This window comes from Acinonyx jubatus, chromosome B1 (assembly GCF_027475565.1).
Source record: "Acinonyx jubatus isolate Ajub_Pintada_27869175 chromosome B1, VMU_Ajub_asm_v1.0, whole genome shotgun sequence".
Lineage (NCBI taxonomy): Eukaryota > Metazoa > Chordata > Mammalia > Carnivora > Felidae > Acinonyx > Acinonyx jubatus.
The window spans coordinates 99697738-99725322 of record NC_069382.1 but is presented as its reverse complement, the minus strand read 5'-3'; the positions used below and the strand labels follow the sequence as shown (position 1 = coordinate 99725322).

General features: G+C 34.8%; 1 protein-coding gene across 9 annotated transcripts in view; it reads left to right on the top strand.

Annotated features, from left to right (window-relative positions):
• Positions 1 to 26694, top strand: part of BLTP1 (bridge-like lipid transfer protein family member 1) — a 210186-nt gene extending 183492 nt beyond the window's left edge. For all 9 annotated transcript variants that reach the window (XM_027063867.2, XM_053216995.1, XM_027063905.2 and 6 more), the window contains 16 exons: positions 209 to 348; positions 1908 to 2109; positions 5933 to 6133; positions 7334 to 7513; positions 9712 to 9849; positions 10605 to 10862; positions 11995 to 12145; positions 12522 to 12679; positions 12780 to 12972; positions 13206 to 13423; positions 16700 to 16951; positions 17644 to 17847; positions 19594 to 19788; positions 20200 to 20334; positions 23472 to 23637; positions 25956 to 26694. In XM_027063867.2, coding sequence (XP_026919668.1) covers positions 209 to 348; positions 1908 to 2109; positions 5933 to 6133; positions 7334 to 7513; positions 9712 to 9849; positions 10605 to 10862; positions 11995 to 12145; positions 12522 to 12679; positions 12780 to 12972; positions 13206 to 13423; positions 16700 to 16951; positions 17644 to 17847; positions 19594 to 19788; positions 20200 to 20334; positions 23472 to 23637; positions 25956 to 26172 — 3008 coding nt within the window. In that variant the 3' untranslated portion in view covers positions 26173 to 26694. The remainder of the gene's footprint in view (positions 1 to 208; positions 349 to 1907; positions 2110 to 5932; positions 6134 to 7333; positions 7514 to 9711; positions 9850 to 10604; positions 10863 to 11994; positions 12146 to 12521; positions 12680 to 12779; positions 12973 to 13205; positions 13424 to 16699; positions 16952 to 17643; positions 17848 to 19593; positions 19789 to 20199; positions 20335 to 23471; positions 23638 to 25955) is intronic.
• The last annotated feature ends 891 nt before the right edge of the window (positions 26695 to 27585 follow it).

Here is a 27585-nt window from a genome sequence, read left to right as displayed (position 1 = left end):
TTAATTTTCTCTGTACAGTGTTATAACAGGAACTGGAATTTGGAGAAAAAAGCAAGAGGTTTGAATAGGGAAAGATTTGTAGAATGATGGGCCACAGAAGCAAGTTTCTGTGTGTTCATATCCCTTATCTCAGTACTAGCATAAGAGAAAAGATGTTTTAGTAAATAGTTTGCCCTTGCCCTAATAATAAAACTAAATATTTTAACAGCTGTCAGTTCACAAGATGAAGATATGGGACATTTTGAAATACCTGATCCTATGGAAGAATCAACAACATCATTAGTATCATCTTCAACATCTGCTTACTCTTCCTTCCCTGTAGATGTTGTGGTTTATGTACGAGTTCAGGTGATATACTTCATTTATTCCTTTTTGTTTTAAAGAAAAATGTTTTTCTTAAGTTTATTTGAATATTTCCAATATTATTTTCCTTAAAGTTTCCTTAATCTTGGTTCATGGACCTTTAGTATATCTATCAGGGCCTAGAGATTGACATATGGGAAGTTTATATACAATTTTATATGTGTATTAACTTATCTGCTGGGGAGATGCATAGATCTTTGGGCTATCAAATCTTAGATTTCACACTGTTATGGCAAAAATAAAAATGTTTACATTAAACCTCCTTTTTTACAGCATTTTATTCCTTTTTTTGTTAGGACACCTGTATTTCTTGCCATTATGGTCCTTTTTGGGCAAATATAAAGTGTAATTGAGATATAAGTCACATAATAGTACCTTTGTTAGATTTTTGCTAAGTTATGAAATTTTTATTTAGTATTTTATTATAAAATACAGTCTTATCAGTAGGCCTTTGGGAGTATATATTAGTATCTGATTGAGTCCATTTATTAAAGAGGACTTGATAACCACTTGTAACCAAACCTCAGGATTTTTTTTTTTTAGTTTATTTATTTTGAGAGAGAGAGGGCAAGCAAATGGGGAGAGGGGCAGAGAGAAGGAGAGAGAGAATCCCAAGCACATTCTGCACTGTCTGTGCAGAGTCCAGTGTGGGGCTCAAACCCACAAACCCATGAGATCCCAACCTGAGCCGAAACAAAGAGACGGACGCTTAATCGACTGACTCACCCAGGCACCCCCAAACTTCAGGATTTAGTTAACCTTCAATTAAAACCTGATAATCTCAAGAATAAAAGAAACTGATGGTCATCTGTTCAAACTATTTTCTACAACAGCAATTTGGCCAAACGGGCTTCAGTCTGATCTTCTGGAGTTTTGCATTAGTCTTTTGAAAATATGATGAAAACATGTAACGGGTGACAGCTAGAAAGTTTATACAACTTCTTTTTTTTTTTTTTTTCCCAACGTTTATTTATTTTTGGGACAGAGAGAGACAGAGCATGAACAGGGGAGGGGCAGAGAGAGAGGGAGACACAGAATCGGAAGCAGGCTCCAGGCTCTGAGCCATCAGCCCAGAGCCTGACGCGGGGCTCGAACTCACGGACCGTGAGATCGTGACCTGGCTGAAGTCGGACGCCCAACCGACTGCGCCACCCAGGCGCCCCTATACAACTTCTGTTACTACAACAGCTTTTTAAAAATTTTAGTATAAGAGGAATTATTTCCTTTAAAAAACTTAATTATGAACAAGTATAATATGAACACAGACACCTTTAAATGTTTTGAATTACCTAGATGTCTAAATATGTATTAACTCAGAGGTACCTCCTCAAATATTTAGATTTTTTTAAATACCATTTTATTAATACATTTTGGTTAATATATCATGTATCTGTTTGATAAAGGCTAGGACATTAAACACAAAATCCTTTTGTGTTTGGTATATGTGGAATGAAATGGAAATTAAATATAAATTTGGAATCCAGTATGAAATGTTTTAACTTTTCTAGTACCTAGAAACTTTTTTGGTTTTCTGTGCTTTTTAGCCCTCACAGATCAAGTTTAGCTGTTTACCAGTATCAAGAGTAGAATGCATGCTGAAGCTGCCATCCCTGGACTTGGTGTTTTCTTCCAACCGAGGAGAACTAGAGACTTTAGGGACCACATATCCCACAGAGACTTTATCCCCTGGAGGTAATACTACCCAGAGTGGAACAAAGACCTCTTCAAGCAAAACTGGAATACCAGGTATAGAAACACTCTTTATTACACTGGCGTAAAGCAAATTCTACTTTTTAAACAAACATTTTACTACTAATTAGTATGTATTTCTAAAAAATAAATTTGGAAAAGGGGAATATTTGAGAATTAGAGTATATACGGAAAAAATAACAGAGATCAAAGTTTTTTAGTCTATTTTGTACTAATATATTTAGTATATTTTGGTACAAGTGAATGACAATTGAGTAACATTTTTGATTGGCTTGGAGGTATACACTACAAGCACTATGAAATAACTGTCATGTTATTATACATCTAAGTACTTCTGAATGTTTTATGTTATGCTCTGTTTTTACATTTAAGAGTAATCAGTGTTGCAAATGGAAAGTAAGAGATGTAGTTATCTTGCAAGAATTTATCACAGTGAAATAAAATTGTATGAGGTAGTGTGTACACACACACACACACACACACACACATTTAATGGTAAATTTTGTTGCCTGACTCAAATGTCCACTTTATGAAAGGTTTTGTTTTTAAGACAGAACCTATGATTTCCTGGTGAGACAGTTACTGTTCACTAATATATTAAAGCTGTCATTTCTGCCCTAAAAATCATACATCACATATGCAAATCACAAAGATTTTATTCTTAAGAGACTACAATGGATGAAATGGATACTTATGAATAAGAGAACTATCATTAAAACAATGGTTCATAACCAGGGGTGATTTTGCCCCCAGAGGATATTTGACAATGTCAAAAGACACTGGAGAAATGGCAAAGCATTTGGTTGCTTTGTGAATCTTTGAAAGTTTCACCATAAAATAGGAAAACAAAAGTTAATATTTTAGAAATAACTTTTGCTAATGTGGTTGCCCACTGTCATACTTAGCTCCAAAATATTGCTGCTAGAATTGTGTTGCAGTCAACAAAATATTGGATTGGTAGTGTCCATTTTTGTAAACCTATTTTTTGATTATAAAATTAACTCGTTCATTATAAGAATACAGAAAACAGAAGAGTGCTAAAAATGAAAATAATAATATCCTTTTATAATAAATAACCAGTATTATCACTTCCTACTTACTTTCCAGCATTTTTATAGATAGTCTTCTTCCTAGGCAAAATTTAAATATGAACTCTTCTATGTATCTTTTAAAAACTTAAAATACAGATTTTCCCAAATTATTAAATATTCATATGTAAATAACTTTAATGATTGCATGATATTCCATCATTTTGATCACATATTTGAGACTCCCTGGGCTTTTTGTTTTCTATTTTATAAGTAATATTGAGATGAATATCTTTGTATATAAATTAACATCCTTAGGATAAACTCTTAAAAGTGTAACTCCTGAGTCAGAGAGAGTAGACATTTTTAAAGCGTTTGGTATGTTTTCCTCTTCTTAAATATAAAGATTTATATTTTATTTTATTAAAAAAAATTTTTTTTAATCTTTATTTTTGAGAGAGAGAGATAGAGTGCGAGCGGGGGAGGAACAGAGAGAGGGAGACACAGAATCGGAAGCAGGCTTCAGGCTCCGAGCTGTCAGCACCAAGCCCAATGCAGGGCTGAAACTCACAAACCGTGAGATCATGACCTGAGCTGAAGTCGGACGCTTAACTGACTGAACCACCCAGGCGCCCCAAGATTTATATTTTAAACATAAGATTTAAATATATCTTCAATATAAAAGATTTAAATATATCTTAAATATAAGATTTATGCATCCTCACCACAGTGTGTGTAGACACCAAGTTCACTGTATTCTTCCCAACATTATGCTTTACATTTATTTTTAATCACTGGTTAATGTGATGGACTAAAAATGGGATTTTATTATGTCTTATTACTTTATTGGCTAATGAGGGAGGGGGATAAATATGCCTATGTCCATTTCTCTGTTGGGATATTCACATTTTTTCATAATGACAAAATGTCACAAAGTATTGATACTTAAATTATTATAACAGTATATATGTGCTGTGCTAGGTATATGTAGTGAAAAGAATATGAAATGAGTGACTATTTGTTATGCCCACATTTTGATTCTTGAGAAAGTAAAGAAAAATGAAGTAGCATCCCTCATTTTATCATCATAAAACATGCAGGAAGGAATGATGATGAGAATAAATGTATGAGAAGTATAGGTTATGACAGTATCCATTCTTTCAGAGGGTCTTTGTTGAACTTTACTGGGGTCTGGCTAAGTGCTAGGTTGGATATATGGTAGTGAACCTCACTAGCAGGTATGTCCCTGCTAATGTGGAACATAATTTGAATTTGGAGAAACAGATTAATAAGCAGACAAGCATATTTTAAGTGGAAATGGGAAGTCGGCGAGTATCAATTAGCTAAGCAGAGAGTTGGGGTTATGAACGCTTTAGGTAGAGAATACAAAATCCATGAGGCAAGAAAGAATTTGGCAAGTTTAAAAAATGAAAACAGAAATACAAGTGTAAGTAGAGTGTGGCAAACAAAAGGTGGACTGGCTTTTGAAAAAGATTTTAAAGAGATAAGATACAGCCAGATCTTGTGGGGAAGCCATTGAAGAGTTAAGCAGAAAAGTACATGTGATTCTGATTTATCCCTTTAGAACACTAGAGTGGCTACAGTGTGAGAGCTGATTGGAGGAGAACAAGAGTAGAAGGAAGCAGGGAGAACAGTTGGCCATTTCAGCAGTCCAGAACTGATTATTGCTTAGCCTAGAGTAATAGTGAAATAAGGGAGATGGACAGTCTTGATAAATGCCCTCAGACATAGTAATGATATGGTGATAAATTGCATGAGGGGGAGTTAGAAGTGGGAAGGATGACAAATAACCCCCAGGTTTCTGGTTGAGCTGTTTGCTTGGAAATGTCACTTACTGGAGATGGGAGACCCTGGAAGAAAAACAGATTGGAGATAAAGATCAAGAGTTCAGTTTCGGACATGATAAGATTTAAATGCCTGTGACACATTCTAGTAGGATGTCAAGTAACCAGTTGCAATATGAATTCAAAGGAGGTCTATATATTTTGGAGAAACACATTTCAGAATTATCAGCAAACTCATATAATGTTCTATTCAGATGCTTTACTCATATTTTGTACATTTAAAGCGTATTTTGAATTAGCGTATCCACCCATGGTAAGTGTTGCCAGTGAGGCTTTCTCAGGGAAAAGAGACCTTTAACTTTCTGCATTTGTGTACCTTCCTCTATTTCCACTGCTTGCTACTGAAATGTGGACTCTAGTTATATGATTTGGACTTTTTACAGTTCTCCTCCCCCTTTGTTTAGCCTCAACTGTTTTGTACCTCTTCCACTGCCTGCTTCCAGTGGAACAAAGGAGAAAAGTAACAGGAAACCATGGAGTTGGCCAAAACATATGTATAAATGTTTCAAAGATGAACAGACTATTCAACCGTGGTTTATAGAATAAATTGATTGCAAAGTACATCTAAGTCTTTATTTTCATTTCAAGGATTTAAATATATTGATCAGTTAATAATGTTTGAGTATTTCCATTTAAAAAAAATTTTTTTAACGTTTTATTTATTTTTGAGACAGAGAGAGACAGAGCATGAATGGGGGAGGGGCAGAGAGAGAGGGAGACACAGAATCGGAAGCAGGCTCCAGGCTCTGAGCCATCAGCCCAGAGCCCGACGCGGGGCTCGAACTCACGGACCGCGAGATCGTGACCTGAGCTGAAGTCGGACGCTTAACCGACTGCGCCACCCAGGCGCCCCGAGTATTTCCATTTTAATTTCAAGTCTTGTTTGGTTCATAAGAATGTATTAAGTGACAGGCTTTTAAATTTTTCTGTGGCTTGTAATTTTTGCATTTCTTGTGTTCACTACAGGTTCATCAGGACTAGGCAGCCCTCTTGGCAGAAGTCGACACAGTAGTAGTCAGTCAGATCTAACCAGTTCCAGCAGTAGTTCATCTGGTTTGAGCTTCACTGCATGCATGTCTGATTTTTCCCTTTATGTATTTCATCCATATGGAGCAGGGAAACAAAAAACTGCTGTTTCTGGGCTGACTCCTGGATCAGGAGGACTAGGTATACTTAGAGTGTTTGCATCTTTTTTAATTTAAAGCAACTTTTTTTTTTTAATGTTTATTTATTTTTGAGAGAGTGATAGACAGTGAGTGGGGGAGGGGCAGAGAGAGAGGGAGACACAGAATCTGAAGCAGGCTCTAGGCTCTGAGCTGCCAGCACAGAGCCTGACACTGGGCTCGAACCCACAAACCACAAGATCATGACCTGAGCCGAAGTCAGACGCTCAACAGACTGAGCTACCCAGCTGCACCTATAGCACCTTTTCAAGCTTGGATCTTTTCAGAAATCATAACACCTTTAATAATGCATATAAAACAAGATCAGAAAGTTTATTTTTCTTGTTGCTATCTATTCTGTCTCTACATAATAAGTAGAATATAAAATAAATAGTTTAGATGATTATACAAGAATTTTAAAACTCTGAGTATTTCATAAGTGCTATATGCAGCACAATAATCTTTTTATTTAAAAGGATATTTATGTTAAGTGTTTTGCCAAATCATTATTCGTATAAGAAATTGTATTATACAAATAGTAAATTTTTTAAGTGTGTGCATCACATTTGTCAATTTAAACTGAAACCCTTCTCCTCCTCCCCTTCCTCCTCCTCCTCCTCCTCCTCCTCCTGGTCATTATTTAACCAACTTAAATTTCACTGTCATTTTAAAGTGCAGATTTGGCATGCCTGGATGACTCAGTCGGTTAAGCTTCTGACTTCCTCAGGTCATAATCTCACAGTTGATGGGTTCAAGCCCTGCATCAGGCTCTGTGCTGTGCTGTGACAGCTCATTCTGTCTCCATCTCTGTCTGCCTCTCTCCTGCTCGCACTCTGTCTCTAAGATAAATAAACATTTTAAAAAATTGTTTAATTAAAATGAAGGTTTATCACTAAAAATGTAAGAGACATTGATATTAGTGAATTTCTCTTGATTTACTTAGATAACAAAAACATATTCTCCATGTCAAGTCTTGCTTTTATTGTGAAAATCATCACTATTTTTCATGGGCTTGAAACTATTAAACAACTGTCAAGAATGCTCATTAGATCATTCTTAAACTTTTGCCTCACTTCAAATGATTTCAATTGACGGTATATTCCAGTATATTAGATAATTTCATATAACTAGATAGTTGTATGTATGTATGTATATGTACATGTATATTTGTGTGTGTGTGCTGTGTTTTTTTTATTTTTTAAAGGGAATGTGGATGAAGAACCCACTTCAGTCACTGGTCGAAAAGACTCACTCAGTATAAACCTTGAATTTGTAAAAGTGAGTTTGTCTCGGATAAGGCGTTCAGGAGGTGCCTCGTTTTTTGAAAGTCAGTCTGTAAGCAAGTCTGCAAGCAAAATGGACACTACACTAATCAATATATCTGGTACCTAACTTTATAGTTTTTTAATTAAAATACTGTTTTTCAGAATTAAGTAAGGGCCTCCTTTTTTTTACAATGTTTAAATATTAAATATATTTAATAATATTAAGCTTTTAGTGATATAGGATTTAAAGAAGAGGAATAACAGTCCAGCCTAATGTACTATCTCAGTCTAAGTAATCAATGTTAGGAATATGCTTTCTAGATAAATGCATAGAAATACCACCCAAAGGCCAATATATGCCTAATTAAATCACTGAAAATCACTTCTTTTCTTCGCTTCTCTAACATGAATTGGTAAAATTTCTGACTTATTAGTTTAAATTAATTTTCTGATTGTAAATCCTTAAAACACTAATGAAGGATGAGGGGTAAATAATTTTTACTTGGTTTCATAAGATCTTAAGTTGTATGCATGTATATTGCTAGCTTTGTCACTAGCTATATACCTGTGGGCAAATCACTTGCACGTTTTCTTTATATTGTGATTTGAGTATTTAAAATTAAATGCGTATGGAATATTTTGAAGAATTTGGAGCAGTACATTAATGAAAATGTTTAAAGTTAACTGCAGAAATATAGTGAGTATACTTTAACCCAATATTCATTCAACAAACATACATTGAGCCTATATTTAACAGTGAACTTGTGCAAGGCACTCTGCTCAATGATTCACGGTACAGGCATGAATAGGCAAGGTCTTATAAGTAGAAAAATAAATGACACTGTCATGGGATTAATGCTGTAATGGAGGTTTATATAAAAAGGAGGAAAAAATAGTTTTACTTAAGAGATCAGACAATGCTTCACAAAAGAAATGATATTTGGGCCAGATTTTCAAAATTATGTAGGAAAATTCTTGGCTATAATAACATGTTATATAATGGTACAAAAGCATCAGAAAGTATGCTTTTGGATCATACTTTGGTTCACCGAAGCAAAACACAGGCGTAACTGAACATTTAACTGTTTGTATGGTTGAATGTCCAGGAGGAGAGAGGAATCGGCTAGAGGTAAAGCTGGCAAAATAGACCAGGACTAGATTGTAGGGGGCTCAGATGCCAGGCTAAAAGAACAAGGTTCTGATCCTTTGGGCAGTGAGAAGCCATTAGAGGTTTTTAAGAAAAAGGTTGACAGCATTGTGTTTAAAGATGACAGTACTGTATTATACATTTAAAAATCTGTGAAGACAGATCTCATTTTAAGTGTTCTTACTACACAAAAAAATTGTATGTGGATTATAAAATAAACATGTTTTCATTAAAAAAAAAAAAGTGGGAAGATGCTTCAGATTGGTGTTTTAAAAAGAGAGTTGACAGTAGCATGAAAAATGGAAAGATGCTTGCAAAGACTGTTGAAATAGACCAAGCAATAGGGGATAAAGCTCTGAGCCGTGACAGTAAAAAAAGAAGAGGGAATGATTTTAAGAGAACTATAAGAGAATCTACAAGCTTGAGGACAAACTGTGTAAGGAGCGATAGAGAAGACAGGGATGCCTCAAGCTTTTAGCTTAGGTGACAGAAGGGGCAATGGACCATCATCAACTTAGAAAGTAAAGAAGTGCCTAATAGGACATTTAGGTGGGAGAGTCTGGTAGACAACTGGCTGATTGGCTGTGTGGATACAGACTTGGGCTGAGACAGAAATGTTAGATTTGGGAGACACTGGTGTGTAAATCCTACAGAAGCTATGCAGAGGAACAGAAGAGCACGTAAAGCAGGAGCAACAGAATGCTCAGAACAGAACCCCAAGAGGTGGCCATCAGAAGAATGCTTTCAGACTGACAAGTCTAAAAGGAAAATAGTAGTTCTTGCCACACACTGTTTAGTTTGCAACTAATTTTGAGGAAATTTGTATCCCCTGCCCATCCTGATTATTCAATTTCCATATTTGAGAAGAGCTCTATGTTAAAGTTGAAAGCTGTCAATAAGTCTGATCTTTAGAACCTCTCAGAATTTCACGATAAAGTGATGAAAGAATTTCAAGTTGCCCTCACCTCAAAAAAGGAAATGGAATAATGTAAGAATGTGCTATTTTAATCATTTGTGCAAGAACAAATATCACTTACTAATCATACCATGTAACTTATTTTGATATTTCATTAATTAGTTGTGTAACATGTCATGTTATGCTTACCATGTGAAAAGACATTTAAAGTTTTGGAAATCTGTTCTAACAGATTTTATTTATTTCTTCATCAGCTGTCTGCGATATAGGATCTGCCTCCTTTAAATATGATATGCGTCGACTCAGTGAAATTCTGGCATTTCCAAGAGCCTGGTATAGGAGAAGTATTGCAAGACGCTTATTCCTTGGAGACCAAACTATAAATTTGCCAAGTAAGCTTGTTATGTAACTGTAATTATACTTAGGTTGCTTTTAATTACGATTACAATAATAACAAGAACCTCGGATTGATAACACAAGTTTTGTTAAGTTGTGCAACAACTTGTTAAGTTGCACCATGCAATTCATTCACCCACTGAATAAATGTCTATTGAGTGCCTCTAATGTGCTAACTAACCATTGGGGATACATTAGTACTGGAGATCACAAAAAGCTTGCCCTTTCAGAGATTACATTCAGCTGACTTATATTCTGTAATTATTCTGTAATCTTTGTAAAATCTGAAATGCAGAAATACATTTAACCATCCAAGTTAATCTGGTTAGTTAAGCATGAAAAACAAAATGTTGGCAAGTTAATCTGGTTAGTTAAGCATGAAAAACAAAATGTTGGGGACATGTTACCATATTGCCTGCATTTTTTCTCTAGGACTTACATATTGTTGTACTAGTATAGTGTGTAAGTGAAAGAGTTGGCATGATACAGTAGAAAATATTAGAAATCCAGGTCTGAGTCTATTCCCTCATCTATAAAATGGACCTGTCTTGCCCTTTTCATGAGTTTCTGTAAGAATTAAATAATAACTTGCTGGAAGGTATTTTGCAAACCATAAATTACTGTACAGTTACCAAATAAAGAACTAGAAGGCATATATAATTATAAATGGTGGAGTGGTGAAATTTATTATTTTATAAGATGGAGACTCTACCCTGGTTAATTCTGTTTCTGTTTTCCACTTTCCTAATAGCATCTGGCCCAGGGACACCTGATTCCATTGAAGGGGTAAGCCAACATCTTTCTCCAGAATCATCAAGAAAAGCTTACTGCAGGACCTGGGAGCAGCCTAGTCAGTCAGCCTCCTTCACCCACATGCCTCAGTCACCTAACGTATTCAATGAACATATGACAAACAGCACCATGTCACCAGGGACAGCAGCACAGAGCCTAAAGTCCCCAGCTTCCATAAGATCAAGGAGCGTGTCTGATTCTTCAGTTCCCCGAAGAGGTAACACTGCTCTCTTTGTTGTCAGTATCCCCACCCAATGCCCCCAATATAAAAATCGTAATTCATTACTCTCAGATTTTTGCCTCAACTGTAGAAAAATATACTCTTGCAGACTTTTATGGAAGATGATTATGGTTGGGGGGTGGGGGGTGGAATACCCAAACAAAACAACAAACACTTCAAAGTATTTGCCAGCAAAAGAGGTAGGTGGATGGCTAGTAGTTTTGAGAGAGGAATGAGCATATTGTTAGTTTGCTCCACATCGTACCCTTATTCTTAGAAGTAAAACCAACTGGAGCACCTGGGTGGCTCAGTCTGTTAAGCATCCAACTTTGGCTCAAGTCTTGATCTTGCAGTTTGTGAATTCGATCCCTGCACTGACAGCGCAGATCCTGCTTAAGACTCTCACTCTTCCTCTCTCTCTGCCCCTCCTCTACTTGGATGTGCACACTCTCTCTCTAAATAAATAAGTAAACTAAAAAAAAAAAAAAAAAAAAAAAAAAAAGTAATACCAACCTACAGTGTTGTTAAAGATGTCTGATATTGAAAATGTTAATCTTTGGTATTTATTCATTCAGTCATTCTTTTGATTCAGCCACTGTTTCTTGAACTCTTTTATATGTTCAGCACTGTTTATGTCTTAACATATAAAAGTGATGTAGTTCATGTCACAAGCTTAGAGTATGATGAGTAAATGAAGGATTCAAGATACACACTGAGCCCACAGGAACCCAGAAGACAGGTGCCTCAGCAGGTGTCTGCATTTCAGAATAGTCCCTGCCTTCAGGTCCTCTATTTGGCAGCAGCACCTTCTGATTTTCTCCTTTGTTAAGCAAATCTGAGGGTGATGATCTGTGTTGCTGTATCCCACGCACATCAGAATTTCCTCATAGAAAATGGAAATCATACGGAACTTTATGAGCTTTCAAGAAGTAAGACTATCAGCCCTTACTGAACACTCATTCAGTAAATGGTAGCTAGTAGTTTAGAGGCAATGTGACAGATATTAAATGTTAGGTTTTAATTCAGAATACCATATTTTTATTTTGGGGATTATAGTGATAAGAGTGATAATTTTTAATTGTCCATGCATCTATGTGAATGAATATGCTTTTGATTTTTCTATTTTTAGATTCACTTTCAAAAACATCAACTCCTTTTAACAAATCAAACAAAGCAGCAAGCCAACAAGGGACCCCATGGGAAACATTGGTCGTGTTTGCCATCAACTTGAAGCAATTAAATGTTCAAATGAATATGAGTAATGTAATGGGAAATACAACGTAAGCTATTCAGATAAAAGGAAAATTAATCATTAGTTGTAATTTTTCTTATATTGTAGTAAAGCAATTTAAAACCTTTTTAATACTGAAATGTTTGAGACAGTAAAGACAGTAGAAAAAAGATGTAAATTGCTTTATCCTGAAAGTGGCCTTATCAAAGATACGTAATCTAAAACAACATGGAGTATGTATTCTAAAAAGAGAAAATTATAAATAGTGTAATTTGCTAGGTAAAAAAGCTTTATCATCAATATTAATATTCAGACATTTACCACAATTTTTATAAGAAATGTTTTGTCAAACTTTTTAAAATCCTCTAACTCCTGTTTTAATTCATGACACTGAAAGCTTAATAACCCTTTTTCTTTTTTTTCAGGTGGACAACTAGTGGTTTGAAGAGTCAGGGCCGTCTGTCAGTAGGAAGTAATCGAGATCGAGAGATAAGCATGTCTGTTGGCCTGGGAAGATCACAGTTAGATTCTAAAGGAGGAGTAGTGGGAGGGACCATAGATGTCAATGCTTTGGAGATGGTTGGTATGTTGAAATTTTACAACTGAAAACAAGTTTTTTAAAATTGATTTTGGTGTTTCCCAGTAGGCATTTCTGTGAAAAGTAATTATTGTTTCTATTTTAGCTCATATTTCTGAACATCCAAATCAGCAACCCAGTCACAAAATTCAGATTACTATGGGTTCTACAGAAGCTCGTGTTGATTACATGGGCTCAAGTATCCTCATGGGTATCTTCAGTAATGCTGATCTCAAGCTTCAGGATGAATGGAAAGTAAATCTGTATAATACACTGGATTCAAGCATGACTGATAAGAGGTATTTAGTAAAATGTTACTTTTTGAACACTTTATAGGACTGCTCCTAACATGTTTTCTCTCATCCAGTTAGAAAACACAAACATATTCACTTTTCTTGTAAAATGATTTTCTATTATGCAACAATATGAATGAAAAAGCTGGGTGGGTGAAGAAGGGAGTTTGGTTTTTGTTTTGTTTGGTTTTTTTTAGCTGTTTTGTATAAGATATATGATACTCTGTTTTATGCTTTAGTGAAATATTTGTCCATGGAGATCTGAAGTGGGATATTTTCCAAGTAATGATATCAAGATCAACTACACCGGACCTGATAAAAATAGGAATGAAGCTCCAGGAATTTTTCACACAACAGTTTGACACCAGCAAACGAGCTCTGTCTACCTGGGGACCTGTTCCATATCTTCCACCTAAGACAATGACAAATAACTTAGAGAAAAGTTCACAAGAACAATGTAAGAATTAGAACTCAGCCTTTATATATGCTTTATCTTTCACTAAAAGTTGTGTCACAATTTTAATTTAATATATATACTACCTATATATCATACTTACAAAGTGGTTCATATGCTTTTTATTCTATTCACTCAGCAAAGTACCTGATTTCCTGCCCATCAATGGAATTAAAGGCCATCATTTGGGAAGCCATCATTTATTATCTCCTCCCCCCTGCCAAACTCACCCATAACCATACCCACTCCATGCTCCTGAATACTAACTATGACAATACTATGTTCTGGTTGGGCTGTGTAATCAGAATGTCTAAGTTTGGATTTATTAGATGTGTCATATTAGGCAGATATTCACTCAGTAATTCAATCAGCAAATCAGCTATGTTCTTAAGCATGGTTTTAGGCATAGGAGATCTACTAGTAGACAAAGTTCCTACCCACATAAAACTTTGTTCTAATGGGAGAGATAGACCATAGTTAATTTACTAACTAGGTAATTTCAGGTAGAAAGACGTGCTGAAAAAGCAGGGAAAAGAGATAAAGAATTCTAGTGTGTGAGGCTAGCTAGTGTAAAAAGGGGGTTCAGAGAAGCCTTTTCTGAAGTGAAAGACCTAGACTAGAAAGATCTCTTCTGGGAAAGAGAGTTGTACGCATAGGGGCCTACTGAAGAGTGCAAAGCTCCTACAGAAGAAAGTTGGCTTATTTGAGGATGATTAAGGTGGCTACTTTGTTGGAACAAAGTGAGCAAGCAGGAAAATGTTGGACATGAATGGCCACATTCATAAGATTTTTAATATGATGGATAGCTCCATTGGAAAGTTCTGAACAGATTTGATATTTGATTTACTTTTTCTTAAACTTTTTTTAAAAGGATAATTTTATTTATTTGAAAGAGTGAGAAAATGAGATTCCCAGGTAGGCTCTGGGCTGTCGATAAAGGGCTCGATCTCACAAACTGTGAGATCATGACCTAAGGTGAAACCAAGAGTTGGATGCTCAACTAACCCCTTAAAATACTCCTTTTTAGAGAATCATTCTGGCTGCTGTGTAGAGAATAGACTATAGGTGGTTAAGAGTGGAAGTAGAGACCATCGCAGTAATTACCATTACCATTATTGGACACATAGTAACAGTAAGGAGACCATTGGAAGAGTTCAGGCAACAAATGATGGTGGCTTTAATTGGAGAGAGGTAAAAGTGGTGAAAAGTAGTCAGAATCAGGATAATTTTAAATAATATTTTAGGGGCGCCTGGGTGGCTCACTTGGTTGAGCATCTGACTCTTGGTTTTGGCTCAGAGCATGATCTTACCGTTTGTGAAATTAAACCCTATGTAAGGCTCTGCACTGAGAGCATGGAAACTGCTTGGGATTCTCTCTCTCCCTATCCCCCACTCAAGCATGTGCACTTTTTCTCTCTCTCAAAATAAACTTAAAATATAATTTTTTATAATCACAGAAGCAGTACATATGCACTGGAAAAGCCTAGAAAATAAATACAAGCAAAAAATAGAAACCTCACATTCCATCCAGAAATCAACACTCTGAACAGTTTATATGCTTTCAGATAATTTTCTATGAACCTATATACACATGTGCTTTTTACCAAAATATTGTTCATACTGTTTCGTAACCTTTTCTAGTGAACAATATCCAGTTTTCATTTTGCTAATTATCTTCTCTAGCCTTCTGAGGGCTATATATGTATACTGGTTTGGACAAACCAGTTGTAATATCGGTGTGTGTGTGTGTATGTATGTATGTATGTATATATATACATACACATATATATAAAATTAAAGATCCCAATTTAAATCTGGTTATGTTCCTTTACTCTCTTTTAAATCAGCATAGTCCTTTTTTTTATGACCTGACTTGTTGAAGAGACTTGGCCAATTTTCCTACAGAATATCCTTATAGATTTTTTTTTCAGTTGTTTCCTTGTGGTTTCATTTATCTTGTTCCTCTCGTTTCTGTATTTCCTTTAAACTAGAATTGGTGTCAGGCACATTACAAATTAGAGAGATGTTCCCCAAAATGCCTGGCCTGGATTCTTCAAAAAAGTCCTTGTCATGGAAAACAACCCAGGCATAGGGAATTGTTTTAAAGGAAACTAAAGACACATAAAACTAAATACAATGTATGATCCTTGGTTGGATCTGGAATGAGAGTTGTGGAAAACAATCAAAAAGGACATTATTGGGATAAGTCAGAAATATAACTAGTGCTTCTCAAACTTTAATGTGCATCTGAAATACATGGAGATCTCATGAAAATGAAGATTCTGATACATTAGGAACAAGGTGGACTTAAGAGTCTCCATTTCTAGGGGGCGCCTGGGTGGTTCAGTCGGTTAAGCGTCCAACTTAGGCTCAGGTCATGATCTCGCGGTCCGTGAGTTCGGGCTCTGTGCTAACAGCTCAGAGCCTGGAGCTTGTTTCAGATTCTGTGTCTCCCTCTTTCTCTGACCCTCCCCCCGTTCATGCTCTGTCTTTCTCTGTCTCAAAAATAAATAAACGGTAAAAAAAAATTTTTTTTAAATAAAAAAAAAAAAAGTCTGTTTCTAATAAGCTGCCACATGATGCTGATGCTGCTGGTCCTGAGACCACTTTTGAGTAGCAAGGGTATAAGAGAATTTTAAAAAATCAGGAGATCTGCATTTGATTTCTAGGTCTTCTAGTCACTGGTTCACTAAACCTCTCTTCTTCATTGAAAAGAATATAGATGAGGGGCGCCTGGGTGGCTCAGTCGGTTAAGCGTCCGACTTCGGCTCAGGTCACGATCTCACGGTCCGTGAGTTCGAGCCCCGCGTTGGGCTCTGGGCGGACGGCTCAGAGCCTGGAGCCTGTTTCCGATTCTGTGTCTCCCTCTCTCTCTGCCCCTCCCCCGTTCATGCTCTGTCTCTCTCTGTCTCAAAAATAAATAAAACGTTAAAAAAAAAAAAAAAGAATATAGATGAAATACCTAATTTACAGAATTATTGTGAGAATTGTATAAAATTTCATGCAAGTACTTTGTAAATCATGAATCATTATAGAAATGTTAGTTGTAATTATTATTAGCAAGTTACTACTTTTCTTAATTCTATCCATCCTTATGAGCATCTTTTCCCAGACTATATTTTTATCAGCTTCTGCTTAATGTTAGCCAGGTGTTGGATTGTTTTCATCCCTTACCTGCATCACTTCAGCTGTAGAAAATAGCCACCTGCTGCCTTTCCACCTGCCATTCAGGATGTTTGAGAGGCACTTGAGGATAAGTGGTTTTTGGTTTTCTTGCAGTGCTTGATGCAGCTCATCATCGACATTGGCCTGGAGTATTGAAGGTGGTATCGGGATGCCACATATCCTTATTTCAGATTCCATTACCAGAAAATGGAATGCAGTTTGGAGGATCAATGAGCTTACATGGAAATCATATGACACTAGCTTGTTTTCATGGTCCAAATTTCCGTTCAAAATCCTGGGCCCTTTTTCACTTAGAAGAACCAAATATTGCTTTTTGGACTGAAGCTCAGAAAATCTGGGAAGATGGTAAATGGACACATTTGTAACTTTTACCTTTTCTTATGATTAACTTTTACCTTTCTGATATGAATATAAACGACAGAATAATTTTGCTTTCTTGTATCTTTTGTATGTTTTTCTTATATTACTGAAGTCCAGCCCTGTTTGTTCTCATGTACTTGACATGTCAAGGAGTTCATTGCCAATGTGTCAATATAGTCTGGGACATGCTTAAGCACTTACTTCTGAACTTGCCATCTTATTCTGTTTCTTAAGCAATTAAAGTTTCTGCGCTGTGTCTGGCCACAGTCATAATAAGTTATTGTAAATTTTTCTTATAAAAACATGATAAAAGACACATGGTGGTAGTTTAAGGAAACTGTCAGTCAAAACTATTACAAAACTTTTATGGGTAAGGCTATGCTTTTACCTCTATTTACAGTGATAAACCTCCTTCCTTTTAGCTTTAATTTCTTAATCTGTGGTTTCTTAATAATAAAGAAAAAATGGTTGATGCTCATCATCTTACTGGGGACAAATCAAGTTATAACTAAAAGAAAGAAAACCTATTTGTGATTTTTTTTCTCACTTACTCTTCAGTTTTACACTCTTTCTTACTTATGTATGAGTTAGCTAAGTCTATTGCTCTAAAGCCACAACTATTTTCTTGCATCTAAATATAGCTTGTTAACATTAAGAAACCTTTGTTTTTCTTCTAGGGTCTAGTGATCATTCTACATATATTGTACAAACGCTGGATTTTCATCTGGGCCATAACACCATGGTTACCAAACCATGTGGTGCTTTGGAAAGTCCTATGGCAACAATAACTAAGATAACAAGGCGTCGCCATGAGAATCCACCCCATGGAGTAGCAAGTGTGAAAGAATGGTTCAATTATGTTACAGCCACAAGAAATGAAGGTTAAAAGTTTATTTCTTTAAGAGATTTGTTTTCTCTATTTGGAGCCCTGTTAACCTGTGTTTAGAATTTAATTAGAGGGAGAATTTGCATTTATTTTAAATCAGTTTCATTTTATTCCTGATGACATAAGTACTAATGTACATGATTCACCACCCTGGTTGTGCAACATCTCAAAAACTAGACACTATTTTAGATGTAAGAAAACATTCAAAAATAAAGTTGGTTTAAATAAATGAATTTTATTATAGTTAAAATATTTTTGTAGTGATGCTAAATATCAGAGGTTTGGTAAAGTTATTACACAACTAAGTAATACAATGCCACAAACTTAAGGTTTGGGATGGTTGGTATAAAATTAAGCTAAATAATAATATTCCTATGAAATAAGTTTAAAAAGAGCACGTTTGGTGAATTTTTCCATTTGATTAGAATCACCAATCTTGTGATAATGTGGTCAGGAAAATTCTTATTTTGTGGTTGTTTTTGTGTTCAAGTTTATAGTACTGGCTTTTACCAATCATGTCATCTGTCCTGGAAAGGTGACTAGATTCAGACCCGTGAAGACTTGAATGTTGTACAGAAATAACCATCTTTCAAAACTGTAAAGATGACTTAAGTCCCATTGAAAAAGTTACTATGGAATAGGTCATCCCAGGGGTTAGAGACTGTTGAAAATAATCTGAGAAGAAAAGGATAAGGAAGTAAATTAGAAGATTATGTATGCATTGACTATTCTGTATTGACTATTCTATCTTCCAATAGAATTTTTGGAGAAGGGAGTTCTTTTTGGCTGGTATACCATGTTGGGGCTATTAGCAAACTTCACTGCTACCTATATACCTAAAAAATTATTAACTTTTATAAGAAAACCATAACACATATGCTGGAGAAAATCAGGACTTCTACCTGATTTCAAAGTCAGGAACATATTTAATTGCAAATTCTCTTAAGAGTAAAGTATTCACAATATGAATGAAACTCATGTTTGGAATTTAAGAAACAAAACATAAGAACATAGGGAAAGGGAAGGAAAAATAAGATGAAAAACGGGGGGGGGGGGGCAAACCATAAGAGATTCTTAAATACAGAGAACAAACTGAGTGTTGCTGAAGGGGAGGTGGGTGGGTGATGGGCATTAAGGAGGGCGCTTGTTGGGATGCACACTGGGTGTTTTATGTAAGTGATGAATCACTGGGTTCTACTCCTGAAACCGGTACTACACTGTATGTTAACTAACTTGAATTTAAATAAATAATGTACTCTTAAAAAAAAGAGTAAGGTATTCAATCTATGGAGAATTCTGAGCTTAATTAAACTCTTAAATTTAAACATGAATTTAGTTAAAAATAATATTCATTTTAAGTTTGAGAAATAAAAACAAAATATATTAGATTTATCCAAAGTCATGTTATAAAGCTTTAGTCATGAGAACAGTGATAGAATCACTATATATATATGTAGTATATATATACTATATATATATGTGTATGTGTATATATATATACATATATAAATAAAACTGTACATATATAAACATATTACTATATTTGTAAATATAAACAAATAGATAATAAATATACTTAAATAGATATATTTAAATAGACCAAAGCTTTATATGGCTCTATTTTTAAAAATGTGAATCATTATTTTCCAGCTTCTAAAATGATAAAAATTCTGTGAAAATTATATGCTTATCAATGTTTACTGGTTTAATTTGATTCCTTTTGTCTTTATTATCCACATAGAGCTAAACTTGCTTCGTAATGTTGATGCTAATAATACTGAGAATAGTACTACAGTGAAAAATTCTAGTTTGTTGAGTGGATTCAGAGGAGGTTCTAGCTACAATCATGAAACAGAGACTATCTTTGCTTTACCAAGGATGCAGCTTGAATTTAAATCCATTCATGTTCAAGAGCCACAAGAACCTTCATTACAGGGTATGTGGAAAAATAGTTTCTAAAGTTACTAAGAAAATTCTAAAGGAACTTCAGATTACTGTGTTCACACAGGTTGTGTAATATTAATATAGTGTAATGAAATTGCTTAGTCAAATTTTCTTATCAGCTATATGACTTCTGGCAAATGATTTAATCTATTTGTACCTCTTTCTCTTTGGGAAAATGAGTAATAACAGGACCTCATTCATACGGTTTTTATGAGGAATAAATGGTACATATTTGGAAAGTGCTTAGTAAATTATCATCATTTGTAAATCACATACAGAAACTACTCATTTCTCTGTAGTTGCATTTAAATGGATTCATTTATATGCACCCATGTAAAATCGCTTATTAAGAGAAAGGGACTTCTTTCGTTAAGTCTTTTACTATAGAACTTTGCCATTGCAGATGCCAACCTGAAGCCGAAGGTAGAATGCAGTGTGGTGACAGAGTTCACTGATCATATTTGTGTGACTATGGATGCTGAGCTCATCATGTTCCTTCATGATTTAGTGTCAGCTTACCTTAAAGAAAAAGAAAAAGGTGGGTAGCATATTCTTTTTTCTTTCTTTCAATTGAGCTTCGGGAAAGGCAGTTGTCAGTGCCATTTATATGGATTTTTATGGTCTAATGATAAAATGACTGGAATGTGTCTCCGTCCTTTATGAGTTGTATGTATCAATGAAATATATTGGTAAAACTGTGTGACAGACTATCTACTATGTACATGACAGTCAAAATATAGCTCACACTGAATGGTGTTTTATTACTTTACCAAATGTTTCCATATAAGCTATGTACATTATCAGGACTTGTAGGAGAATCAAAGAAAGAAAGAAGAGAAAGAACATTTCTTTGAGGAAACACTGCTAGTCAAAGTGAAATGGCTAAAGAAACAACTACATAATAAAGTAGCATGAGTTATAAACATAATTGGGAAAACTCAAGTAGATAAGTCTGTTTAGAATGCAGAGAACATTATCTTTTTAGAAATAAATTATTTAGACCTCATTGGTGGGGTTTTGTTTTTATGAGCTAGCTAACATTGGTTTACTCACTGGAAACTTACATGTTTGTCCATTAAGAAACATATGGCGGGGCGCCTGGATGGCTCAGTCGGTTAGGCATCCGACTTTGGCTCAGGTCATTATCTCACAATTCATGATTTCGAGTCCCGCGTTGGGCTCTGTGCTGATAGCTCAGAGCCTGGAGCCTCTCTCTCTCTCTCTCGCTTTCTCTCTCTCTCTCTCTCTCTCTCTCTCTCTCTCTCTCTCTGAAAAATAAACATTACAAAAAATTCTTTTTAAGTTTAAAGGAACATGTGGTGACCCTAATATCCAAATAGAATGGATACAATAGAATCCATTCCATCCTTTGTAGCTGTTGAAAAGAATGAGGTAGTCTGAAATGTAATGATATGGAATGCCTTCCAAATATATAGTCTTTATTCACCCAGTAAGTATTTATTGCACAAACCTATGAATATATAGTGGTAAAACAATAGACATGATTTTCTTAAAAAGAATTTTTTTTTAATGTTTGTTTATTTTTGAGAGAGCAAGACAGAACGTGAGCAGGGGAGAGGGAGACACAAATCTGAAGCAGGCTCCAGGCTCCAAGCTGTGAGCACAGAGTCCGATGTGAGGCTCAAACTCATGAACCATGAGATCATGACTAAACCAAAGTGGGATGCTTAACCGACTGAGCCACCCAGGTGCCCCAGGATGTGATTTTTTTTTTTTAATTGCTTAGAAAACATGCTATTTGTTTAGATCACCCTGTAATACTTCATTTTCTTCATGAATAAATATAAAATTTTTCTAGCAGTATTTCAAAATAGCCTCATGATAAATGTTTGGGTGAACAAAACAGATTATTAAAAAAAAAATGCAAAAGCAGCATAGCACAGATTGAATTGCTGTTCCATTACTATTAAATCTAGATGTGTCAACAATTCAGTGAGAGTAAAATCAGTAACGATGACTGAAAGAAATCTATGAGACAGGAATTGAAACTTAAATGACTGAAATCATTTAATAGGAAATACTTTATATAAGTAGATCTAGTCTTCACTTATAGCACCAACATATAACAGGCACTATTGTAATCCTCCTGTTTTTCTCTCTGCCTTAATATTTGAACTTAATGTGGAAAAAAAATATTCCAAGTAAATCTGTGAAGTTCAGAATTCTTTTCTAGTATACCTGTATATAAAAGCCTGCCAGATTTCTTTCTCACAGTTATGTGAGAAACCTTTGTCACTTCACGAAATACTGTGTTGGTCTTGGTCTATGAACTGTGCATATTTTTTTAAAAAATCTTTAAATACAAACTGTTGCACACACACACACACACATAAGAGAAACAGACTCATTGAGAACAAACTGGTGGCTCCCAAAGGGGAGAGGAATGGGAAGATAGGGGGAACAGATGAAGAGGATTAAGAGCTACACACTTCCAGTTATAAAATAAGTCATGGGTATGAAAAGTAAAGCATAGGGAATATAATCAATAAAATTTTAATACACTGCTTGTGGTGAGCATTTCAAAATGTGTATAATTGCTGAATCACTATGTTGTATACCCGAACCTAATATATATGTAAATTATTTTTCAATTAAGAGTAAAAACACAAACTTGTTTAATATCATTTCATGGGAAAGAGGAAATGGGCATTTGATTATCAGACTTACAGTAACCAAGTGTTATTATCTATGTGGATTTCAGTTATAAATAAAAATATTTTAACGGTTATATTTTGTTATTAAAAACTAAAAGAAATTAGTTTTGACCAAAATAAGTATAAACATGCCAGAGAATATTATTAACAGCATGTAAGACTAGACCAAATCAACATATTTCTAGAACATCAGATCAATTATAACACCATAACCATTACCAATAATAAAAGCAGAGCAACTGAGCAGGCAGTAACTGCCTATATTCTTATGTGGTGTGATAGTGTGACAATAAGTACAGTTTTATTCCTAAGCTCATTCCCAGTCCATTTGTTACCCTGCTGCTAATCTACAATAAAGTTAAAAACAGGCTACACAAATTTATTAAAAGTACATTACATGAAAACTATATTTCAGATTTGATTTTGATTTTATATATATTATGATCACCAATTTAAAAAGAACTTGTCTTTCATAAAACATTTGAGTATGCACTTATAAGAATGAAAGGCTGCTTATGTAAAAAGCTTAGAACCAGTGTTCAAATATATATAGACATTTACATCCTAAAACTACTGAGTAATACACTTTATTGAGGCACAATTCACATATAATACAGTTCACTCATTTAAAGCTATTTAAAATGTCCACCTATAGTCATTCTTTAGGAAACTTTTAACTGTCAATTTTAGTGCCCCATGCCTGTTGTCAAATCTTGTCATTCTTTACTATTAGTGTTAAGCACAGAAATATATATAAAATATATGCTATTCCTCAAAAATATGTTAACTTTAATACTGTCTTTCTTTAAGAAATACCAATAACTGGCACTTGTTTATGGCTTATTTTTAAATACTAGTTTTTCAGAAATATCATTAAATGAGGCTTTGGCCAGTTCATAAGTAAAATGATAAATGGAACTAATTACACTATTCATATGGTGATTTAAGATAAATTTATTATATACTTGCAATATTAATCTATGATTTTCATTCATCATAGCCATTTTTCCACCTCGGATTTTATCTACTCGACCAGGACAAAAAAGTCCAATTATTATACATGATGACAATTCCTCTGACAAAGACAGAGAAGACAGCATCACTTACACTACTGTGGACTGGAGAGATTTTATGTGCAACACATGGCATCTAGAACCCACTCTTAGGTAAGTAGAAGGTATATATATTTACCTATATCCTACAGGATTACTATGAGAAAAAGGTTATAAATGATGTAGTAAGTTAAATATGATTTACCAAAAACTTTTTAGAAGTTAGCTACTTATAACATCTCTAACTTCTGGCTATGCTTTCTGCTCCTTTCTGCTTTTTTAAGTTCTTCTAGTCAGGGCAAAAGAAGCACAAACACTGCAAATAGCTCAGCATCCTCCACTGTGTAACATTCTTCCAGTTAATCACTAAAATATGAGAGTAACTCTACTTCCACCATTGCTGCTATGTTTTTACCAGGATATTAATTTCAGGTGTTTGAAGTACCTACAGTTAACTTTTTTGTTACTAAGTTTGGGTAGATACAGTAGCAGCCACACATTAAGGAATTATTACAATTTCTCACATATGTCATGACAATGTAATAGAACCTGCAATGTCACAGTTCGTCTGCATGCTAAGCAATACAGAACCATCCCTGAAATGTTGACTTTAATGCTGTCAGATTCAGGTTCATTTACCGAGTCATATTCTAATACAATCATGATGCCAATTACATCAACTTACTTTCATATTAAAATGTCAGTAGTATTTTCTAGTTTTAATTACATTTATAATGGCTGCTATAACTAGTGATACTTGCAGTGTGTGTCCTTGTTTATGATTACCACTTAGGACCTTCCTATCATTTTTCCCTTTCCTTTCATCTGCTTTGCTAATGAAATTTTAACTGTCTGAATCATGGAATAATGGTATCAAAAAAAGGTCATCATAAGAAAATTCTAGCATATTTCTGCATAATGATACAGATTTCATTTAGATAAGGTTATTGAGACATATTTATGCCACAAAATAATTCCAAACTAACAAAATATCCATTATACAGTAGACTCTTGTAAAAACAAAGTAGTGACTTTGTGTTAATTTGTATTCAATAAAATTTGGTATGAATTAATAGTACATATACTCATGAAAAGTATTAACAGTGCTCAGGAACAGAATTAAATATTGCAGAAGTTCTAATGCAGAAAACTACTTAGAAAATTTGTTTTGTATTTGTAAATCTATGATGAAATTAAATACCTTTTAATTTGAACTTAAAAAGTTAAAAAGTGGTGGAGAGCATGTTGAAGAGCTCTGGCTCTAAGTCCAGGTTTATAGATAGCATGGTAACTAAATTATCTTGGCCAGAGGATCTAACCTAGTTCTGCCTCAGTTGCTTTATATGAACAATTGGTAAACAATATTACCTACCTCGTAGGGTTGTTACAATGGTTAAATGAGTTAATGCAAAATGCTTATAACTATTAGAGTTTTAGCAGATCAATGCTTAATACCCTCTTTTTCCCTTCCCAAGTTCAGAAGCAATTAAGACAGTGGGAGAGAGGCAGCTGCAAATCAAAATGGCAGTTTTAATACTGATAAGGCTCATAACAGAGAATGTGATTTCTATGTCTGGAAACAATGGCTTTCTACTACCAAGTCCAAGTTTGGACTTACCTACAGGGCCTTCATGATGGAGAACTCAGGGTGGAGGCGGGTGTACACCAGAATTGTGCAGTTGACAGCTCTGTGAACTCACCTAGCTACAGGCGGCCATGAACAGTCTTGGGTTAACCTATTTAGGAGTCTGTCCTTGAGAAACCTATTGCATAAAGGGATGGATCAAAATGAGTGGCTCTTAAGAGAAGGTAGGGAAGAGGGCACTAAACTACACTATATGGTTCCTCTGTTAACTTGTCAAACAGATAAATCATCAATAAGGGAGCAGAGAAAGGTCAGTAGTGTTTCACAAATGGCTATTCCTCTCTAAGGAAGGAAATGCCAGGAATAGGGAAAAAACTGTGTCCTTCAGACACGTTTAGCCCATAGCAAACAATACATTTTAGCCTTTTTCCCCCCACCATTATGCCACATATGTTGAACTCTCAGTTTTATTGAGATAAAACTGACAAAACACGTAAGGTATTTTAAGTGTACAGGGTCATAAATTTTATATCTGTAAACCTTGTAAAAGGATTCCTCCCATCAAGTTAACGTCTTTTAGAATGAACCAGATGTTCTTTAAATATTAAGATGACCCTGTAACTTAAGCCTAAATCAAAATGAGATTCATTTAGTCCACTGCTGTCAAGGATGCTTATAATAGTGAATGCTATTATAGTGAACCCAGGAATTGTAGCTTAGATTACTCAAATGCACCTACTGAGAATATTTTGTCCTAAGCATATTATGGAGGTTTAGTGATGTTCTTGAATCTACCTTTAGGACTGTGTTAGGGCACTGTACTCCCAAATAACTTTTATACTTACAGATTAATTTCTTGGACTGGAAGAAAAATTGATCCAGTAGGTGTTGATTATATTCTTCAAAAATTGGGCTTCCATCATGCCAGGACTACAATTCCTAAATGGCTTCAAAGAGGAGTCATGGACCCACTTGATAAGGTTCTCTCAGTTCTTATCAAAAAACTTGGTACTGCACTACAGGATGAAAAGGAAAAGAAAGGAAAAGACAAAGAAGAACACTAAAAAAGTAACTCATCTGTGAACAAACTGTGATTGTGTCCGTTAAGTTTTATTACACTGGAGTGTTTTTTCTTTTTGTATAGTAAACTTATTTCCAATATAACTTAAAATAATTCTAATTTTGTGGTCATTACATTAAGAGTTTGTAAGTTAATCTGTTTATTCTAGTTCCACCATTCTGTATACAGTAAAGTATTGCATGGTAATGTAAATTTTGTGAAAAACTAGATTAAAATATAAAAATCTGCTTGGTAGGGTTTATAATTGTATTATGTGCAATATGATTCCTCCATCTTTAAAATATTTTCAGAGTAACTGTGAATTTCCTTTGATATTGGCCATAACTTTTAGGAAAAATCTTGCTGATAATGTGATTTTTTTTGGTCATTAATTGTTTTTTCTTTTTTTAAAAGGTAGCCTTGTATAAATACCTATTTGTATATAGTTTGAGTAATTGTGATATGATTGAATACCACTAAAATATTGTTTGTAACTATTGTAATAAAGTCACAATAATTCGTTTCACTCTAGTTTTGGGGTCTTTTCTTCTTTTGATAGCTTATTTTTATAATTCTTGCAAAAATGAAATCCTTTAAAGATTAGCTCAAGGAGGATGCAATCAGGAAGAGGCACAGCAGAGGCTTAAATATTAGATATTGTTCTATATATATATTTATTTAGACAGCAAGGCACACATGTGAGAGCAGGGGAGGGGCAGAGAGAGAATCCCAAACATGCTCCATGGTGTCAGCACAGAGCCTGACTTGGGGCTCAATCCCACAAACTGTGAGATCCTGACCTGAACTGAAATCAAGAGTCAGAGGCTCAACAAGCTGAGCAACCCAGGCATGCCATTATTCTTTTTTTTTTTTTTTTAAGTTTATTTAAGAGACAGAGGGAGGGAGAGAGAGAATCCCAAGCATGCTCCATGCTGTCAGCACAGAGCCTGACCTGGGGCTCAATCCCACAAACCCCTGAGATCATGACCTGAACTGAAATCAAGAGTTGGATGCTTAACTAACTGAGCCACCCAGGCACTTCTCTATTTCTTAAACTAGTGGTGAGTACACAGCTGTATGTTCTTATACTGTGTATGTAAATTTATGTGTATCCTTTTTAAAAACTTTATATATATAAATGTATATATAGTATACATGCAGAAGGATAATAAGATTTTAAAAAGACTAGCAAACTCTAAAGAAATATTCAAAAGTACTTATAATCAACTATATTCCTCCCCCCACGCCCCCACAACTCAGGTTTGAAATCTAGCCAAGGCTGTACAGTCAGTTTAAAGGTTGGGTAAAAAGTAGAACTGAAAAATCCTAGAGCTAGAAAATGCCTCAAAAAAGCCCATGATGCAGACTCTTGCATTAGGTAGACAACAAAGTGTCTGACAGATTAAAAATAATAATA